At 34.0% G+C, this 15,690-nt stretch overlaps 1 protein-coding gene across 1 annotated transcript in view; it reads left to right on the top strand.

Moving 5' to 3' along the window:
• Window positions 1–14,709, top strand: part of LOC137399839 (uncharacterized) — a 41,297-nt gene extending 26,588 nt beyond the window's left edge. Inside the window, exons 21-26 of the mRNA XM_068086075.1 lie at window positions 1,395–1,577; window positions 6,269–6,490; window positions 8,391–8,564; window positions 12,987–13,148; window positions 13,585–13,719; window positions 14,311–14,709. Coding sequence (XP_067942176.1) covers window positions 1,395–1,577; window positions 6,269–6,490; window positions 8,391–8,564; window positions 12,987–13,148; window positions 13,585–13,691 — 848 coding nt within the window. The 3' untranslated portion in view covers window positions 13,692–13,719; window positions 14,311–14,709. The remainder of the gene's footprint in view (window positions 1–1,394; window positions 1,578–6,268; window positions 6,491–8,390; window positions 8,565–12,986; window positions 13,149–13,584; window positions 13,720–14,310) is intronic.
• The last annotated feature ends 981 nt before the right edge of the window (window positions 14,710–15,690 follow it).

Raw genomic sequence — 15,690 nt, forward strand, 5'->3', positions numbered from 1 at the left:
TGGTGAATCAGTTCAATGCCATCAGCTATCAGCTCACTATGCTGGCTGTTTTAGAATAGACACGTATTTAGAATAGATCAATAATAGACTATTAATAGAATAGACATCTTTTAGAAGGAGTCATAGTTGAGCAAATGAACTTGCTTTTTTATACTAGTTGCTATTTTGTAGCTGATTCAAAAGCTTTTTTGTAAAACCAGAAGTTTTCTCTCATTTCATCTTTCTAAATCATATAACAGGTTTTCATAGACGCCCCAGTCAAGAGTTTAACTTGACAGGTAAGCAGATTGCTGGTTCAGATATTTGCTTCATTTCCCAAATTTTTATTTTGAATAAAATGGTCTTTTAATAAGACATTGTATTTTTATTAAATTGTTTTTACAGCCGAATCAGTTAATGAAGTCTTCATTAGTTCACACGACTTAGATATACCTATAAAACTGCATTTTACAAAACTATATGACAGATTGATTGTAAAAACTAAATTAAATTCAGAAACTAGATACATGAGCATTAATCAATAAGAAATAATTATATACATGAAGTACTCATCAATAAGAAATAATTATATACATGAAGTACTCATCAATAATAAATAATTATATACATGAAGTACTCATCAATAATAAATAATTATATACATGAAGTACTCATCAATAATAAATAATTATATACATGAAGTACTCATCAAGAATAAATAATTATATACATGAAGTACTCATCAATAATAAATAATTATATACATGAAGTACTCATCAATAAGAAATAATTATATACATGAAGTACTCATCAATAAGAAATAATTATATACATGAAGTACTCATCAATAAGAAATAATTATATACATGAAGTACTCATCAATAATAAATAATTATATACATGAAGTACTCATCAATAATAAATAATTATATACATGAAGTACTCATCAAGAATAAATAATTATATACATGAAGTACTCATCAATAATAAATAATTATATACATGAAGTACTCATCAATAAAAAATAATTATATACATGAAGTACTCATCAATAATAAATAATTATATACATGAAGTACTCATCAATGATAAATAATTATATACATGAAGTACTCATCAATAATAAATAATTATATACATGAAGTACTCATCAATAATAAATAATTATATACATGAAGTACTCATCAATAAAAAATAATTATATACATGAAGTACTCATCAATAATAAATAATTATATACTTGAAGTACTCATCAATAATAAATAATTATATACATGAAGTACTCATCAATAATAATATAAATGGAATACTAATCAATTATAATAAATAACAATATACATAGATAGATACCCACCTACTGACATGTCTGCACACCTGGTTGCATTTATATACACTCAAATTTCTTGTTATGACAGGGTGCTTTTATGAGCAATTGAGGAAATTCATTGAGGCTGGTGAAACACTCCACCACGAAGATGGCTTTTTAGTTTATGATTGCACATGTGATGTGGCCTTGCAGAATGACATCTGGTCACATGATCTCGAGTGCCATAGAAGTGTCAGTTCTGAGCAGAAAATCACTGTCGCACCTCAGAAAGGTATTCAATGTTTTTTGGCCTCAGGGCTACCTCTTGTCATTGTGCTTGCTGCAGTCTATGCAACTAGCTGTCTGTGTTTTTACAGTTTGTGCTCTTACAGGTTAACAAGGAGCTCTCTCTTGCTAAATTGTAATTGTTTGTTCTCATCACTTTGTATGTTATGGCCTATGTTCTGTTTAGGTTATGGCTTATGTTATGCTTAGCTTATGGCTTATGTCATGCTTAGGTTATAGCTTATGTTCTGCTTAGGTTATAGTTTATGTTCTGTTTAGGTTATAGCTTATGTTTTCTTAGGTTATCGTTTATGGTATGCCTAGGTTATAGTTGAGCTTTTTTTCACAAACACAAAACGCATGACAGTGATCCTTCTGTTTTCATAGGTAATGAGGCGGCACAATAAGTGATAATCCATAAAAAGAAACTATTTTTTCAAGTATTTGTATGAGCCAAAATTTTATGTTGATGTTGATGGTTGCTGTGAGGACCTTCTATTTATCCTCCTATTGAGCTGTAATAATTGAGAGGCACATGGACGGCCACTGCGTCGGCCACGACGCGGTGCTCTGGAAAGTTGTATGTCTATGGTAGTTGTCAAATTGTTTTGAAATTAAGTTCAAAAAGTCATTTATGCAAAACAAAAGGTTGTATAAAAATCACACCTAATCTACTACTATCTCAACCTATGTTTTACAACAATAAAATAAATATTAATTAAAGCTGTAGGCCTAACCTACTGTACTGTATGAAATTTAACAACAGCGATAATGAAATATGTTTATTATATCTTTGAAATGCAATATTAGAAGCAAAATGGCAAGCTGCTGTGTAATATACGCAATTTGAAAGTTGGTTGTGTTGAATCTGGAATGGTTTTGATAGCGATCTGTAACAGAAAGCAAGCATCAGCATTCACGCGTCTGGAAGTTGTCTGCAAACTTGAGCAAAACAAAAAATGTTCTCGTCATAAAAGGGCATTGTAGTTCGGCCCTAGCTTGTACATAAGATGTAAAGAATTTTGGCTAACGTTTTAAATAATTTAATGAAACCTTGGATATTGGACAAAAAAAAACATTGGCTGATAAACGGTGTACCACAATTTTGTACCTGTAAATCGGTCTACATTTATTACAGAAACCTTCGGATAAATAAACTCAAATGATTATTTTTATAATTAAATCTTATAATAATTTTATAAAATCAGATAATTATTCTTATAATTAAATATTTTTGCAAGATTTTAAAAACGGAAAGATACTAGAAACCTTCGGCAATTGGACAATGCCATAGACTGGTGAAATGTGCAAGATTTTTTTTCGTGAAATACGCACGGCTTAATGGTTCCTACTCTCGGTCGCACGGCTTTATCGGCGTTTTTTTGGCCGGTCTAAATTTTGATAAAAAAGGTGGCAGGTTTTAATCGCGATTTTAGTCCAAATTAATCTGTTTAGTTATGTATTATCCGATCAAATAGGTAAGGTTTAAGATATTGTCTACAAATTTCAAAGACTTGGTAACATAGTTAAATAGGTTTATATGAATATATATATGGTGTATAAATGTTTTGTATTGTTATGATACTTAAACTACTCCATTAAAAAATGGTTAAATTTGTTAATGAGATTTCGGTACAAGGGTTTGCGACGGTGTTGATGAATAATTTTCGTGAATTGTGTGCAAACATGCATTTATCATAAAGCTCCCAAACAATTGCTTCGCTCGTGTTTGGTCGTGGAAATACTCAGACGTTTACATTGGTATGTCTCAGTAGGAGTATTGGAGTAATTCTATCAATATTTACGCTGCTTGAATGTAAATATGAATTTTTGGCTACACTGCTATCTGGAGTTTTCGTCTTTACGGTAAAATGAAGTACCATTTTATTTATAGATTTTAATTGAAAACTGAATAAGAATTTTGTTGTATTATTTTATAAAAGTTTAATTGTTTGGTATTATGCATGTGAAATAGTACATCGATGGTCAGATTAAAAAAATAATTTTATGATATGGAGGAATCTTCATAAATGGCCTCAACTCAAAAGCACTTCTTGCTTCTAACAACCATTTAAGAATGCATTTAAAATCCTTTTATATAGGGGCTTGGAAATGATTTAAACAAAAATACATTGTTGTATTACGTAAATTTTGAGATCTAGATATTACTTGTTTTCAGTAGAAGTTAACCCGTTATGATGACTGTAATGCAATTGTTCGAATAAGCAGTGGAGTTCTCTAGCTAAAGTTGGTAGTGTTTCATGTCTTTATGAAACACTTTTTAGTTGTAAGCAATTGATTGACGTAAGTGTCGATACTACGTAAGTGTCGATACTACGTAAGTGTCGATACTACGTAAGTGTCGATACTACGTAAGTGTCGATACTACGTAAGTGTCGATACTACGTAAGTGTCGATACTACGTAAGTGTCGATACTACGTAAGTGTCGATACTTCGTAAGTGTCGATACTTCATTTCTCCTTCCATAAAAGTAAACGTGAAATTTTAGTAGATTTTATCAAAAAGTATCGGTAGTTTTCTCTCATTTTCGATTGTTTTTGATCTGCTCGATTGCATCTGACCGCCAGGATGTTTCAAGATTAAAACGACAAAACTAGATGGGGATTAAAAATCTCAGAAGAAAAACATATGCGAAATGACATCACTAGTTGTTATCGTTGCTATAGTTTATATCGGCTATTATGTATGTTCAAGTTGCAGCGTTACACGTTTCTATTCTGCCGGTCTCGCTGCACCTGTAGATGTCGTAATCACACTTTTGCTTGTTCTAAGCGTAGCGTATTAACCGTGAAATTGTGTATTGAATTTTGAAACATCCTACTAGTAACATCATCTCAAAAAGCAATCGCAATTGGTAAAAAAATGTCAATACTTTTTTCTAAAATCAACTAAAATTTTGTGTAAGTTTATTTTTAAGAATTATTAAAAGATTATCTTGCTCAACATTTCTAATTTTATGTAAAGAAAACCAATTTATTACACTTTATTTTATTCTTTGAAATAATTTTTTAATGTTGGATAAATATTGACCATGTTTGGTAAAAGTTTCATGACAAATGGCCAAATGTTTCTGTTTCTCATGGAATAGTACTCTAACAGTTTGTAACTGTTCCTTTTAAATGTTTCTAAAAATTTATTACAGATCTGTTTCTAATTTCAATTGTTTGTATACAACAGCAAAAATTCGCAAGTCTTTGGGAGTTTTATTGCTTGCTGATTTTGTTTGGAGCCAAAAAAAGAATAAGCAGCATTGCATATGGCACCAGCCAGTACTCTCCTAATCAAATAAAGGTTAAGGGACTCAGTCTTCATAACTCACCCATATAACGGAACATTCATACCTTGGAGATCAATCAATAAACAAATGAAATAGCAGGAGTCATCATTTTTATATAACACTGCTATTGCATTATGGCTTTAAAAACCTCAAAGGGTCTGTCGTTAGAGGCTGGCAGTGCCAATGACATGATATAAAGGAAGAAGTTGGTACGACTTTTATTTTGTATCCATTTATGGAATTCTGAAAAACTGAGACAGGATTCGGCTTGAATTGTGACAAGACTTGTATTCATATTCGTATAATATCATTTATATTTAAGATAAATAAGATTTATGCAACATCAATTCCATTTTTTCCATTTTATTTTATGGCCGATGTTAAAGATGGACAAATAGTCTACTAGTACAACGTAATGCTTCATCCCCTACAACAAGATGAGGAGCTGAATAGATTATAAAGGGCTAAATGAATACCTGGGTAATAAAAGTCTGCGCACAGAAAATTTATTTTTATCTAACTTATAACTACAGTTACCATTCTAACTCACAAACTTCATATCATGAATAAAGTGTTTTGCGCTGTTCAAATAAATTAAGAGAAAAAATAAAACAATTGTAAAGGTTGTCAAATAACTTTCAAACTCCATATCATGGAGAAAATGTTTTGTGCTGGTCAAATAAATTAAGAAACAAAATAAAACAACCATAAAAGTGTTTTAATGTAAATGCGAAATAATTAGAAAGTAATATCCAAATTAAGGCTGTTCTTCTAGGATTACAACAACAGATGGTTTGGTAATGATTGTAAGTGATGTGTGTGTGTGTGTTAGTGCGTGTGTGTGCGTGTGCGTGTATGTGTGCTGTTAAGGTTATTGTACTAGCTATTCATCAAAACTTTGATGGATAACTGGTACTAATGTAAAAATGAGATATCGGGTGGTCTTTGTCCAACTGTATGAAGAAAAAATGTAAAGGCTATTGCTACTCGAGATAATACAATTTTCCGCATGAGAAATATTAGCCTTTACCATGATTTAGAAATTGAACCTTACGAAAAACGAAGAAGTTCACGAAAACATGAAAAAGCCTCATGTTTCATAAAGTTAACAGAGTTCATAGAGTATCAATTTATGCATCATTTAGCGTGTGCAATTGAGTAAAGGGTATGGGGTATATGATAAGAGCGATAGATTGCTAAGGATTGTAGGCCTATTAATAGTTCAGTGGCTAAATTCGAGGTTTTTAAACTTGTGGTCGCAATCACCGTGAGTTCAACTCCATAAAAGTTTGGTAGTCTGTTGTCTATGTATACAAGTTTGCTGTGCGTTTTACCTCTGCAGTTTTATCGTGTCCATTTTAAACCTTTTCCCATTGTTAGCCAGCCTGTATTTCGGTAGGCGAGTGTACCACTCTCGACGATCACAGATGCACAGACCCCTACTATACAATCACAGACTGTACCTCTATTCAAGTGGCAAGCATCTGTGGAGCTATGTGTGGCAAGTGCATAGCCACACAGTGTCAGGACTCGGCTGGGAGGGTGCATGCAGTAGGTGAATCTTGGATCACAGGCAATGGAAAACTTGTCTGTACTGAAAAGGGTGTAACAACCCTCAGAGGTTGGTATATCTCTGCTGCATTTTTAGTTTGTTTTCGTATTGTGGCTGTTAAAAATTGCAACGCTTCTCATCAAATGCAAATGGTTTTTTTGTTTTTCAACTCTTTTACTACAGAATTTTTTGCTTCTGACAGAATTAATTCTTGCCGAAAGATTTTTGCTGATGTAAACCCAATATTCTTGTTGTAAAAGCTAAAGCTTACGTCATAGAGTTTTTATCTGAAGCTTGTTTGTGGTCAGCAGAAAGTTCTGCACACAAATCAATGCATTTGACCAGCAAAAGTCCTCTTAAATATTTCGTTTTAGTTTAGTAAAGCTGGCTTCAAGAACGGCTTCAAAGACGGCTTCGTTGTTTGACCAAAACGTAGACACCCATTCTCTGATATAAATATATAGTTATTCAAAATATCTTAGGTCCAGTGCTGAAGAATTTCATTGGAAGAAATAGGTTTAGGTTGCTGTTTACAATTTTTCTTTTCAACCATCCTGAACTAAAAGTAATAAGAAAGGAAACTAAGTAAAACTGAGTGAAAAGAATACTAATTGGTTCATTTTTATGGCAAAAATAACCCAATATTCTAAATTTATTGTGGTAAAATTTTGGGTTAACTCTGTGATGCGTCATCAATGTTTTTTATAGGTACATGTACTAAGGCGAGGTATAAAAGCTTTCTGTAGCAAAAGATTTGACTTGTTCTATGACTTATCAGCTAAATCATAATTATTAATCTCGGCTGATTATTTCTTGTCATTATTAGCAATTTATTCTTCAAGAACTCATAAACAGTTAAATCACTCGCTAGCTCTCACAGACCCTTAGACCATTGATTTTACATTTAGGTGTAGGTTATTGAGCTGATTGTGAAGAACAAGGAATTCTATTCCAAGCATAAGATCCTGTAAACTTCTATTTGAATGCTATGGCGCTTTTTTTCAACCCCTTCCCTATAGGGGCATTTAGTTAGAGGCGTTGTTCAAATGAAGGGTGGCGCTGTATTTTTGCGACTACCTCGTCCAAACTTTGGAAAGATAAATTTAAGATAAATGGGCGAAGCTATGCTCACGTCACCTTTATTTTACACTCTCCTTTTTGCTAAACCGCTTTTCATTCACGTCAAAGTATCAGACCAAGGTAAACAAGAAACTACTTTGATTATAAAATATCGGCGTGGTGCTATATCGAGTATTTTGAGGGTGTCGCTTTCAGAGTTTTAAAGAAAAAATCGTAAAGCTTTGGAGTTAAAAAACAAACATAACTTTTTTAAAGACATTTTTAACAATTTGAAGTTAGAATATGCCATAAAAATGGCTGCTATTACAGCGTACGGTTTTCCTGAAGAGTATTCTCATCCTTCATCAAAACGCTTTAAATTCTTGAGGTAATATTGTAAACCACACATTACAGACGAACCCGAAAACAACAGATATGATTTAGACTTTAGTGACTTCGTATCAGTGTGTAGTTGTGATGATTGTGACGATTGATCTTCTCAGTACATCATAACTAAACCCATGGCACCACTACAGTAATAGCAAAAGAGTTATTGATGTAACCGGGTTATTATTAGTGTTATTTTGCAGACACTTCTAAGGATCACTTTCTATTATGGGTTTGTAAAAGAAAAAGTCAAAGTGCCGGTCTAATAGAGGTAACATTAAATTAAAAGGTGGCTTAGTATTTTTCAACCCTTTTCTATAGTGGCGTTATATTAGAGGTGGCATTCAAATGAAGGTGGCATTCAAATAGAGGTTTTACGGCAATTTTCTGTTAAAGCTTTAAAGACACACATCATATCAATCGGTTCAGTGATGGTTAATAATGGTTGATGGTTGAACCTGCCCTATATGTTGAGGGCAATATAACCGCTAGCTCTTCTAATCTATGGCCTCGTCAACTGCAGGTTGTAGATTTACTCAGAGGAACACGTTTATTGAGGTTGGAGGCAACTACACATACAACCAATCAGGAGCAGAGTACTACTGCAAGTGTGACCAGCTATCTGAGTACCGATATCAGCTTTCGTGTGAGGGACAGCGAAAAAAGTCTCGCCTCTCTGTCACTACGCTTCGTCCCGGTTGGTGCTATTCTTCCAATACTTGAATATTGTACCATGAGAGTTGAGATTTGTCAAACCTTGACTGAGCTGTCGATGGTAAAAGTACCTGAGCTACTTGTAGTTGTCAGACCTAGACTGAGTTGGATTATTAGAGCTGTCGATAGTAAGAGTACCTGAGTTACTTGTAGTTGACAGACCTTGACTGAGTTAGATTATTAGAGCTGTCGATAGTAAGAGTACCTGAGTTACTTGTAGTTGTCAGACTTTGACTGAGTTAGATTATTAGAGCTGTCGATAGTAATAGTACCTGGGTTACTTGTAGTTGTCAGACCTTGACTGAGTTGGATTATTAGAGCTGTCGATAGTAAGAGTACCTGAGTTACTTGTAGTTGACAGACCTTGACTGAGTTGGATTATTAGAGCTGTCGATAGTAATAGTACCTGAGTTACTTGTAGTTGTCAGACCTTGACTGAGTTGGATTATTAGAGCTGTCGATAGTGAGACTACCTGAGCTACTTGTAGTTGTCAGACCTTGGCTGAGTTGGATTATTAGAGCTGTCGACAGTAAGAGTACCTGAGTTACTTGTAGTTGTCAGACCTTGACTGAGTTAGATTATTAGAGCTGTCGATAGGGAGACTACCTAAGCTACTTGTAGTTGCCAGACCTTGACTGAGTTGGATTATTAGAGCTGTCGATAGTAAGAGTACCTGAGCTACTTGTAGTAGTTTCTCTCGAGAATGCGCAAAAATAATGAACTGATAGAGCTCGGTGTTGTTTGTTCATAGACTGATGCATGCCAACAACAGCTTATGTCTGGCCTCTCTAAACGTTTTGTTTAGTGGCACAATGCACAGCCAGATGAATTAAAATTTGACCTATCATATTTAAAAAACTAAATATGTCATCAAAATTTTGGTTCTTGTTTGATCATCACTCAATGATTAGCGAATGACCTGAGGAGACCTATTAGTACATATGGAGCAATCAATTAATCAATACATATTCAATCGAATAATTCAGTCAATTAAATATAGCAAGCCATACAATTTGCAAATTCCTTACTATTTGCTAACTTATGCTCGTTGGTTTGTGTATATTGGTTAGCGTGTTTCTAGTTTTCACGATATGTAAATCTATGAAATTTATTGTTATGTATACTAGTACACTGGGGGCCACGAGTACTGGGAGAGAATGTCAGGTGAGCCAATAAAGCTCAGAAAGTAATTATATGCACAATTGTTCAGTTATGTCTATTTGGCCGGCTGGTACAGGTGTTACTGCATCGGATTAACAACCGACCGCAGGCTAGACCCTACACAGTGTTACCTTTTTTTTATCAGTTTATGTTCTCTTTTTACCTCAAAATGTGACTGGATGGACACGACTTTTATTATAGTAAAGACTAGCTGAATGTTCGGCGTTAAACTGGTAACAAAAGGGTTTTGCACAGAAAATTTATTTTTTATCAATATTTACAACATTTGTCAATCTAAAGATCCAAACACACTAGGCGATTTTATCGCGAGCGTCATGAAGAGGGCGGAGATATCGCTGGCGTGGGCCTAAACACACTTGAGCGATTCACTAGCAAACAATATAGTGGGCACGCTCACAAACTGACAGTAAAATTCTGTATCATTAATTTCTTCGGAGTTAATAAATTTAGGTAAGTCAATATGGCACCGTCTAGGTGACAATGTAAACAACTTCCACTTTTGTTATTAAACTCATCTCACTTTCACGGATTGTACGATACAAGAAGACAATAAAAAACGGTTCTTGTATTTTTAACTGTAATATTTTATGGTTTTTATATATATTTTATTTTGTAGTTGTTTTTTATATTAAATATTTATCATTCTCAAGATGGTCAACCTGCGCAACGATTGACTCCACATGTTGGTTTTCAACTCGGATATTTTGGAATTTTTGTTTGCATTGGTGTGCAAGGCTGGGAGTGCTTTTATTAAATATATAAACAAGTCCGTGTTCATTCTGATGATGTTTCAATTATAACAAAATAGCAAAATGTTGCTGCTGTACGTTGGTGAACGTCGATAAGAAATAATTACCCGTCATAAAATTGCATTCTGGGGAAACATTAACCAATCGAAAAACATCTCGCTAGCGATAAAGTTGTGATGAGAATGTCTAGCGTTATCGCTCGCTGAGTGAGTTCTAGCGCAGATTAGCATCACACAGCGCGATATCGCGCTAAATATCACCTAGTGTGTTTTCACCTTAACTTATAAATGAAGGTGATTGTTTATTTCTGTGTGTGTCCTATCAATGCATTATTCAAGTATTTGAAAGCTCGAGGCGTAGCTAAAACAGATTATTGAAAAACATTTTTACTTACGCTACACATTTGCTCAAGATTTAAATCAACTGAATGCCCAGCATTGCACGGGTAATAAAAACACCTTTTAAACAGTATCCAGTAGAGTATTTGCCATTGGCTGAGTTTCTTTACCCAATGAATTCAAGTAACTTAAGCTAGTAACTTGTAATAGTCTCAAGCTTTAGTGCAATAAGAGCAGTGTCCATTTTTCTGTCTGGGCATAAAAAGGGTTGTACCTCATAGTACCTCACACCTCGAAAGGTTGCACCTCACACCTATACATTCAGCGAATGCACACATATAAAGCCAAGTGCGCTATCACTTGCATCGGATATTAATAATTGTTTTTATAATCCTCACGCATCTCTCAGACAATCATGATCTTCAAACTTGATAGATTAAACAATTATTCTATACTATGGCTGCGTAGCGCAGTGGTTAGCTCGATTAAGCGCAAAACTGGTATTTTAAATTTTAATCCAGCGCGAAGTGTTTTTTTTAAATTCTTAGCGAATTATAATCAATATAATTGGAAATACGACAGACAAACAAACATTTAGATTTATATATAGAGCTTAGCAATTTCTAGTCATCTTTTCTTTGAACAAGTTGTGAAGTCAAACTATTTGAACATTACAAAATAACAATTTAATCTTTGTGTTGTTGGTGTTTTATTCAACCAACGAAAATTTTATAATAACAGCTATGCAAAATCTGTGCCTGCATTTTATTGTAAAAATGAAAATATCTAAATTATGCTTTTATTTGGAAAGTTGTCTGCTATAGGCATAGTTTTTGAGGAAAATAAATTATTCTTTATATTTAATAATATATTGATTTGTGTAATATTAACTAATGTTCTGTTTCGAAGATCAAAATATGATTTCTTTTGTTACCTTTGTATTTTGCTGTGTTTATTAATTGTGTCATAAAATTTGCAGTTTGCCTTGCAAGATACAGTAGTTTGTAATTGATCTGAAGCTCTACACTAGCTAACATTTCATCATTGTTGACCACCTTTGCACAAAACAGAATTGTCAGTTGTTTATTAAAGGTTGACTTGCAACAAAATTCACATTACAGTTATTTGGTATCAAAATATTTACCATGTCTTACTCTGTTGTGTTGTAGGTGCAAAATATGTGGGAATATGATAACAAGCTCTTAAAAGCTAAAAAACGAACAGTTAATAGCAGCCATACAAGACCGCCGTAGTTTGGATTCTCTTTCCAAAACGACTCAAATGGGACGTAGTTGTTACAAGACGGTTTCTGTTTACATTTTCATGCAACCTCATTCGTCGAAATATTTTCACAAATGTACTTCACGCATTCAATAAAACCATGTCTATTGTTTTTACGCGTTTATTTTATCGTCATTGTAATACTGTCATTTTTAGCACTGCCATCTTATAACTTACCGTAAAAATTCGTTAAATTTTTCAACCCTAGCTTGAAGAAGTACATATCATTGTCTGATAATCATGACGAACCTGTTGGTCACCTGTGATAATCGAAAAGTGCAGCAGAAATTATTTGCGAAGTATTGGGTCACATGATCAGATTACGACTTGACGATTAGATCTACCTGAAACAAAACTGTAAAGTAGCGAGCATCTGTATTTGATACGGGGTTTTGGTAAAACCCAAAGTGTTTGTCATAAACTAGTGCTACGATAAGTTTTATATTAAGCTTTTTATTGGCCTTTCAATTCACGTGAGAACATCACGTGACAAAACAATAACCAAACTGTAATGACTACGTCAGATAAATAAAGAGATTCCAATCTACGGCGGCTTTTCGTTTCTGAGCTTTTAAGAGCTTCTAACCACATTTTCACATATTTGGCACCTACAACACAACAGAGTAAAACATGGTGAATCTTTTGATACCAAATAACTGTAATGTGAATTTTGTTGCAAATCAACCTTTATAGGAGATGTCACAATTGTTTTGGCTGGGCAAACCTGTGGGCTAACATGAGACAGTCATTCACCTGAATAAGCTATTTTAGTATGGTCAACATTGTACAATCAGCTTTTAAAACTAGCTGCTAATCTTCCTGTGCGCTCCATTATTTTAACACATTTACTGCAGATTTGTCAACAGAAGTTGTTTACCCCTGCCGCAGAGTAGACAACCCCAAATGTGGACAGCTTTCATCAGAGTTTTGGACTGATGAATTGTGTACAAGTAGCAGTGTTGGCTGGAGAAGTTTTATGGCACGTGTTTGCCCTGCACTTTGTGGCCTCTGCCAGGGTATCTACTAATTTCACTTTATAATAAAAGTTATAATGTCATCGCTGCTCGCTGGAGAGAGTGTTGGTAATGCAACCTTGAAGTTCAGAGAATATAGAATGTCTATTTTGGTTTTCGAGAAACATTGTGGATAAACACTGAAATATTTTAAGCTTTATGGTAGATACTTATCATTATACTCTGGTTTAAGCAAATTTCATTAGTTTTTCATTGGTTTCAGTATTGATATCTGCAAGTAGCAGCTGTCCGTAAACTCGTAAAAGTGTAAAGCAAATGAATGGATTAAATTCATTTGGATTCTTCGAATCGCAGCTCTGTTCTCTGCGTCTGTCTTTCTTCGATTTCCTCTTCATATCTTGTTACATTTGACTAACTATCCTCTCAGTTGCTCCATCGGCCACACCTCACCTGATTATGACTCACGTGTCTGCTGCAGCCTCCCAGTGCAGAGGTTATGATGGAAAGGTCTACGCAATAGGTGACAAGTGGCTGTCTTCTAACACCCTTCATACTTGCACTGTCACCGGAATAAGACAACTCTAGCCACTGGAACAGTGCGTAGCTTTGCCATGTGAGTGCTGCCAGTGTCCTTCGATAGCATTATCATCTCTCATTATAGATAAACCTACACAAAATTGTAAAAAGCATCGATATGTTTCTAACATTTGCGATTGTTTTTGGATGTTTGAGGTGATCTCAGATACAAATTATTTCAACATTAAAATCAATAAAACCTGATCGCGGTTAAAACGCTCGGAAAATGAATACCAGCCAGAATGACGTCACTAGTTGTGCGGGCTGCCTGTGTCTCTCCCGTTTTTGATATCATATATTGAGATCGGGTTTCAACGTTATGCTTTTCTATTCTGTTGGTCTCATTGCCAAAGTGCAACTATAGACGTCATAATCGCACTTTTGCTTGCATTTGAGTGTTATAAGCGCAGGCAAGTTTTGTGGATTTTAATCTAGAAACATCTTGGCAGTCGTATTACTTTAAACTTCAAAAACAATAGCAAATGGTGGAGAAATACTGATACTTTCTAATAGAATCTATTAAAGTTTTTCTTTTAAATATGTATTATTATATTTCTAGTTGGTGAACCAAAATTAATTGCTTCAGAAATTTGTACTTTAATTGAAAATAACAATTGACCTTTTACAGCTAATCACAGAAAAATTGAAATTTCGTACAAGTGAGATATACAACAGATTCAAAGCCTGTACAAGTGAGATATACAACATATTCAAAGCCTGTACAAGTGAGATATACAACATATTCAAAGCCTGCACATAGCTCAGAGATGGAGATGTACGATGAAGCTTCAATGAAATTGCTAATATTGCACTGATTTCCAGCATTGATTTTCCCCAATCCATTCTGATGAGTCACATATTGCTGCTTGAGCAATAATTTTGTATTTTTGCATGCAAATTATATTGAATATGAGTCATATACTCTTGCTGTATGAAGTTGCGCTTGTGTATTTTTAATCTCGGTGTGTGACTTATTCGATGAGAGTACCATTTTGTGCAGTATAGTTTTGAATATAGCTTCATTTTGCACAGCATTGTTGTGTTTCTTTAATAGTATGAGGGCTTTTATAATCATATACAAGGATGTTTCACTTGGACAAAGAAAATTTTAACCCATTTCAAAACTTCAGCATTTATATACATGTATATATTTATACATATATGGTGCACAGAAGTTGGTACAATTAGTATGACTTCAATAGACCACCTTATTGTCGCCAAATATTGTACCGCCAGATACTGTAGTGGTGGGCAAGTAGGTGTTACATCCAATGTTCCAATAATTACTAGAATCATGTGTAGTTGTTCTTACATACCAGCACTTGTCCATCTCCTCTTCGAGTCGGAGATATTTCTCCACTTTTTGTTGCTGGCTATGTTGTAGTCATTAGGTACTGCTATATCTGCTATAGTAGCCCTTTTGTTCTCCTTGTCAACCATCGCAATATCTGGCTGGTTTGCCATGACATGCTTGTCAGTCTGGATGTACAAGTCTCAGAGAAACTTAGCACGGTCATTGTCATAAGATTTCCGGTAGCTTTTCACTAGTGTTGTGGTTTATAGAGGCCATACTCATTGCATCAACCTTTGTACACTATATGTATATAGATTTATATATACGTATATATACATATATACGTATCTATATATGTATATATAATATATATGTTTATATATAAACTTGATAAAAAATATATACATTACACTTCACTAACTATATAATATAAATTGACTGAAAAAAATGGCTGCACTAGCATATTCTAGTACAGACTGAGGAATGCCAACACATGAAACTGACAGTAGATAAAAACAAATATAAGCAATCATTTAAACTTTTCGTATATATATAATATATTCCTTCTGTTTGGTGTTGCTAATTCAGGTTTGAACAATTTACCGTATTTTACTAATAGGCATAAGTTTGGCTATGTTTTTGTAGATTGGCGTGTGCTTTTATTTTCCAATTTTTATCAACGTTTTTGCTCTTTCAAATTTGCTTAGTCCTGTC

This window comes from Watersipora subatra, chromosome 7, assembly GCF_963576615.1.
Source record: "Watersipora subatra chromosome 7, tzWatSuba1.1, whole genome shotgun sequence".
NCBI classification, from domain to species: domain Eukaryota; kingdom Metazoa; phylum Bryozoa; class Gymnolaemata; order Cheilostomatida; family Watersiporidae; genus Watersipora; species Watersipora subatra.